Source organism: Volvox carteri (genome assembly GCF_000143455.1).
Source record: "Volvox carteri f. nagariensis unplaced genomic scaffold VOLCAscaffold_72, whole genome shotgun sequence".
Lineage (NCBI taxonomy): Eukaryota > Viridiplantae > Chlorophyta > Chlorophyceae > Chlamydomonadales > Volvocaceae > Volvox > Volvox carteri.
In genome coordinates, this window is record NW_003307615.1 from 197,004 (window position 1) to 203,184 (window position 6,181).

A 6,181-nucleotide genomic window follows, 5' to 3' on the forward strand; every position below is an offset into this window, starting at 1 on the left:
GGACCTGGGGGGCCACGGCGTGGCCAACCCGACCGCCACCCTGCTCAGCACCGCCATGATGCTTCGACATCTCAAACTGGCGGGATTCGCGGACAGACTAGAAGCCGCGGTACTCAAGGTACGTAAGTACGTATGTACGTCCGTACTTGTAAAAGTAACCGCGATCTGGGCCTCCATCCTATTTCGTTGGCAGATAGCTGCGACGACCCTTTTTATGACAGGCCTGGGGTTTGGACAGGGCTGGACCCACCACCTGCCCAGGAAGCTACCTGTTCGGATCTGTGTGATGATTTCGTTGCTTAGCTTCCCCCGAGGTCCTTGAAATCTCCCCTGCATTTCTCGCACCCCTAACTTCTCATCCCCCTCCCTTATACCCTAACTTCTCCTTCCTCACATCCCCCCACCCCACCCCACTCCACCCCACCCCTCTAGGTGTACGCGAGCGGTGATAAGGCCTCTCTGACCCCGGATGTTGGCGGCTCGGGTACCCTGCTGGGCTTCACGGAGGCGGTGGTTCGGAACCTGGAGCGGCCTTGTTAGGTTAGTAGATAGATAAATAGATAGATGAATAGATTGATGGGGGAGGGCGGAGACGAAGGGGGTTGAACGGGAAAGGGGTGAGAGGGGATGGCCCCGGACGGCGGTAGCAAGCAAGGATGAGACCCAAGAGCGCGGGAGGGAAGGAGAGGGGAAAGAAGATCTGGGTGGTGGATGGTGGATGGTGCTATAAGGTGATATAGATCGTAGAACTGACAATGTGATAAAGCGGCCCAGAAGCCTCCCACTCTGTAACATTACATTACATTGCAGATGCGTGCACGGACGTACATACGCACAGACTCATTCCTGGACTGTGGCTCTGGCTGCATGTGATAGAGAAGGATAGCGAGGGAGAATGATGAGTGGCGCGACCTGGTGGTTCAGTAGCGGGCGGAATTTGACCGGAGGGGGGGTTCGTCCGCGGCGCCGTCCGGGCCTCACGACGCGACCGGGTTGCCAAGGGAGTGCCGTTGATGGTTGGCGAGCGTGTGCGGGATGATGTGGTTTTGCACCCGGTAGAAATTTGAATAATTTCGGATTGGGGAGTTCAAATTTCAATCTCAGACCAGAATAATCGAATTTAGATTTCGGCGGTTTCGAATCTGCCCACGGATTTTCTTGGGTATGACGGAATTTTGGCATGGACCGGATTTCAGTTCCCTTATTTTGATAGTTCTGCGGCGTTGATGAATCTGACCTGAGCTGATCTGATTTCCTAGCCGGGTGAGGGGAGGAGCGCTCCCCCGCCTTGGCGGCGACCCAGGAGCGACCCAGCTACCCAGCGCCCCACGCCTCCCACCTACTGAGGGTGTGTGCGCATGCATGTGGTCAGGCACCAACCAAACAACGCGAAATCAACCGCAAATTACCAGAGCCTGATTGCCATAACCACACCAACCAGCGGGAAGACGCGCCGGGCAAGTCCTCACCGGCGAGGTGATGTTGGTTTCGGATCTATTTTGGAAAGCACCTAGGCTTTAAAGCATTCTTAATAATGGAAACCTAAGGCAGTATGAACGCCGCGATCAATCGCCTGCCGTCGGCACCTGCTAAACTCAACACGCATCAAACTTTCCTAACCGCCCTTTTCGGGGAATCTCATCAGCAGGTTGCCTGGTCGCACCGCCAACCGAATGGATACTTGGATAGGAAAACAGCAGGAAGACCTAGGTACCGATATCCATCTATCCATGTACGTTTTTATATGGGTGCTGAGCCCAAACGTGGCCTTTCCCTCCTTGCTGCGAGTAATTGCTTGGTGCATGCTGAAAACTGCGTTCCTGGGCCATAGTGCAACGCGAGGTACCGTGCCGTCTCGTTGCCGGTCATCACCCGTAACCCCGCCCCACCTAACCGGTACTCAGCTTCCATAAGCCGCTTCCGCTCACGTGTAATGCCCCCAAAAATGAGGACCTCGCACTTGGCGGCATTCGCGGCCATACCCGTCGCTTCGCAGTAGGCTTCGAGTAGCCCCAGAAGGCATTCTGCTCTGTCGTGCCCGGTCTCTACCAGTGACACATCGTCAACGAAAAGTAGGTTGGTGAGTTCACCGCCCACCAGGCTAACACTCTGCTCGCGGAGGGTGCTCCATCGGCTAGGAAGGTGTACACGGCAATTAGCATCGTGAGCATCAATATAATGAGCGAATACTTCTATGAAGAGTCCAAAAAGGGTTACGCTAAGGGGGCACCCTTGCTTCTCACACCATGCCCCACCGTGAATTCAGGTCCCAACCTATTCCCCAACTTGACCCGAACCTTCACGTCGGCATAGCTAACCTTCAAAAAATCGAGGATGCGCCCGTGTAGCCCGTACGACATTAGGAAATCCCAAAGTGTCTCATGGTCAACGGAGTCGAACGCCTTACTAAAGTCAATTTGCATGATAATAAGCGGCCTGGCTCCGGTCACAGTGTGCTTCGAGTTAAGTGCCTTAATGTAAACAAGTGATGCTCGGTGCCAAAACCATGCCTACACCCAGCCTGGCTAGCGGCACGTAGCCGGTTGGCCTCACAGTAATTGGTTAGTCGCCTCCCTATGATATTGGCGTAAAGTTTGCACAGGGGACCCCCAACTGCTATTCCCGGTAATTGTCACAGCATGACACGTCCCCTTTTTTGAATACGGGGGACAGGATGCTAATCGTGAATCCTTGCGGGTATCCAGCTCCGTATATCCGGTTGTATAGCACCGCTAAGTATGGCGCCAACACAAACACGGGCTGCTGCCCTTCAGTTTCCCTGATAGCGTACTTATAATACTCAGCCGGGATTCCCTCCAGGCCCGCGGACTTATTGTTGCGCATAGCCTTAAGGCCACTAGCAATTTCGCCCTCCGTAAAATCCTTGTTAAGCCAAGCAGCTAATTCCCGTCGGTGCGTCACCTGGTCCTCGTCCAGCCATCTAAACTGAATACCCTCATTGCGGCATTGCCTCGTCTCTCCCGTACCATTAAGCACCTAAAAACAACTACCTCAAACTATATGTATGCTGTAGCACAAGCATAATCCCGAGCGGTCCAGAGCTAAGCCTTTAAACACCCCATGTGGCGCCTCCTACCAAAGTGCTTTCCTACCAAGTCTCCCGCAGCACAGGTACCAATCAGCCAGGGGACCACCAGCTGCTGACGTACACCAGCCCGCCATAACGTGCCCTTGACATGTAACGGCCGCATGTAAGTAGTAAGTAGTTGGTCACCTGCTTCGAGCGCCAATTCGCACACGTCAGCACGAACGTACATCACCGTACATCAAACATGGGGCATGCACGCAGCTCACATCGTGACGAGGAAACGCACGCCCACACACACACACACACGTGTGTGCACCTAGATAGATATGTATGTATGTATGTATGTATGTATATATGCACATATGTAGATATGTATGTGTGTAAATGTATAGATTCACAGAAACACACAACGCGAGCGTGCACATTAGCATCCGCATTCGCACACGTGTACATGCACACTGTTCTCTTCTAGACATATACCGGAGAGAGAGAGGGGGGGAGAGGGAGGGAGAGAGGGAGAGAGAGAGAGAGAGAGATCGCGTCGCCGTGTTGCCAGTCGTCGTCTTCGCCCGTCCAGTCCCTTTTTCCCGGACTGCTTCCTCCCCGCTTCGCCTCTACCCTTGCGGCCACACACACGCATGCACCACCATCAGCATTCGGAGACTAAGACGACCGACATTATTGCCCGATGAGCCGATGTTACGTGCATGCAGTAATCACGGTAATGGCTAAAATATAATGAGGCCTAACCACATGTTCGGCATGCCAGGCACGTCTGCACCTGCGGCTGCAGCTGCGCCATCGATCAAATCGTTTTCCTCCAGCCAAGACCGGCTACTGAAACCAAAAGCTTTCACACGCAAATCCCCAGTCCCTGTCCTTGTCCTCTGAGGGACGCAGAAGTAACGAATTCATTATCTTCTGTCTTGAACGGGCAACCAAGCTCGGCGTAATTTAACGCCTAACCCAAAACCTGATGTGTGCTTTTAAACAAGAAACCGAAATCCAGCGATTCTTCCCAACCCCGACCGAAACGTCGCTTACTCTGAAACTCCCTCCGCCCGTGCCGCTTTCTCCCACATCTCCACCATCCGTACCAACTGCCCCAACCCACGGCATACCGCCTTGTTCATCAGCATCCACACCGGCTGGCACAGGCACAGCGCCAATGCCACAGGCGCCACAACCACCGCCAGCACCCCGGCCAGACGCCTCGCCCAGTGGTCCGTCTCAGCGACTACGCAGTACAGCTGAACGGCGATGGCCGCCAGCGCGACGGCAGCAAGCAGCAGTGCACGCAGCCGCAGACGTGCCTGGCATGCCGAACATGCCGTTAGGCCTGTACGGAGCTGCTCGAGCGCCAGCTGAAGCAGACGAGCGCGACGATTGACCTTCCGGGCTTCGCCATCACAGCTGCCGCCGCCGCCTCCTCTGGAGTCCGGTGAAACCTTGGATTCGGCGACGGGCCCGGCACCCCGTGTGGTACGGCGATCACAAACGTTGGAGTCGCTTTGGGGGTCGGCCCAACATCCTAGCGCGGGTCCAGGGGATCCGTCGTTCCCTTCTTCCCCTTGGGCAGCTCCTGCTTGGAGGGTTGACGTAAGTAGTGTTGATGCTGTTATTGTTGTTGCCGATGTTGCAGCTGCTGCAACCGCAGGCGCCAAGGCCCTGTCCGAGCAGGGCCAGAAGCAGGGCGCAGAAGGGCGCGTCATCATCAACATCAACAGCAGCAGTAATCCAGAGCATATGTACTCGAACATGTTGGCCGGTTCATTTGAAACGGGGTGAACTTATGGTGGGCGTATGTATGTATGTATGTATGTATGTGTAGCTATGCGGTGATTTTGAGGTGGTGTAATTACGTGCGTGGGACCACCATCCCGCGCGCGCGAGAGAGAGAGAGAGGGAGGATTTTCGGGAGGATTTTATATATTAGGATGTGTGCGACGAGGCGAGCTGCATTGCGTTCGTTCCACCGGTAAAAATGCAAGGATACCCTCCTCGCGCCTCAGATCATCAGAACGGGCAAGGACTAGCTAAAATTGTTGAACCAATGTGAGTTAAGAAGTGAGCAATAGTGAATCTTTGTCAAGAAAACACCAATCAATTGTTAAAAAGACAGGGAGTAAATGGACATTAAGCTGTGGCATGCAACGCAACACTGATAGCAGTAGCAGCAGCAGCATCAAAAAGCGCAGTAGCACGTAGTAGTGTTTGTACGGCGATACATCCTAGCAAGGCATGGCTGGCGTGTTAATACAAAATATAAACATCTACTCCATGGCCAAACATCTAGTGCAGACGCCGCACTGCACTACTCACGTAGGTCTGGGCTTAAGCCTCGACACTTCGCATGACGCCGTCACCAGCACCCCGTAATGGTCTGCGAGAACAGCATCCGTACATAACCCGTACATGCACCATTAGCATGCCTCTGCCAGGGAAAGCTTCATCTTTGGAATCCTTGCAAAGATGACAGAAACGAGAAGGTTCAAGCGTGAAAGTGGATAAACCACAAAATGCGAGGCAACAAAGACTGCCAAGATTTGCCAGTAAGCAAAAAGAGCCTGGCAGCCAGCGCCAGGTTGACGGTGCTGTGCTACCTGGCAAGGCGGTAGATTACTGCCCTATGCGACGTACCGCTGTAATTGAGGTTCGTCCCGGGCATGACCTTGAGCACCGTCTCACAGGAGGAAACCTTGCTGCTGTTGGTCCACACAAGGTCGATACGCTCCGGCACATAACCTCCGATGATACTGCCTGTGCGCGTAACATGCAAGCGACCAGCCAGGCAAGGATGGAGGCGAGGAACGGAACAGCCCGCGCAGGTTGCCAGGTTTGGCCCACAACAGCCAACCCAGGCAGCTGGCCCCGCGGTCACCAACATCGAAGCAATGCGGTCTCCGAGCTTTGCCAGCTCAAGACTTTCATGTACCGCACGTACGGAAAGGGCGGATATTGACAGTTTATTTACCGTTTACCGCAACTGATACAAGCAACCGTCCAGCAATTGCCACTCACTCACCCTCCCTCCCTTCCGGAAGGGTATCCACCTACCCTCCCATAACTCACAAATAGCCCCGCCCACCCACACGCCCATCATCAGCCATTCATTAACGCTCACACATCACC

General features: G+C 54.3%; 2 protein-coding genes across 2 annotated transcripts in view; one reads left to right on the forward strand and one right to left on the reverse strand.

Moving 5' to 3' along the window:
- Positions 1–540, forward strand: part of idh1 (isocitrate dehydrogenase, NAD-dependent, mitochondrial) — a gene marked incomplete at both ends in the record, with an annotated part of 4,597 nt that extends 4,057 nt beyond the window's left edge. The window contains one exon of the mRNA XM_002957290.1: positions 433–540. Within this exon, the coding sequence (XP_002957336.1) occupies positions 433–540 (108 nt within the window). The remainder of the gene's footprint in view (positions 1–432) is intronic.
- A 3,549-nt stretch (positions 541–4,089) lies between these two features.
- The window catches only part of VOLCADRAFT_107631 (uncharacterized protein), a gene marked incomplete at both ends in the record, with an annotated part of 4,381 nt that continues 2,289 nt past the window's right edge, over positions 4,090–6,181 (reverse strand). The window contains 3 exons of the mRNA XM_002957321.1: positions 4,090–4,717; positions 5,372–5,432; positions 5,690–5,809. Of these exons, the coding sequence (XP_002957367.1) occupies positions 4,090–4,717; positions 5,372–5,432; positions 5,690–5,809 (809 nt within the window). The remainder of the gene's footprint in view (positions 4,718–5,371; positions 5,433–5,689; positions 5,810–6,181) is intronic.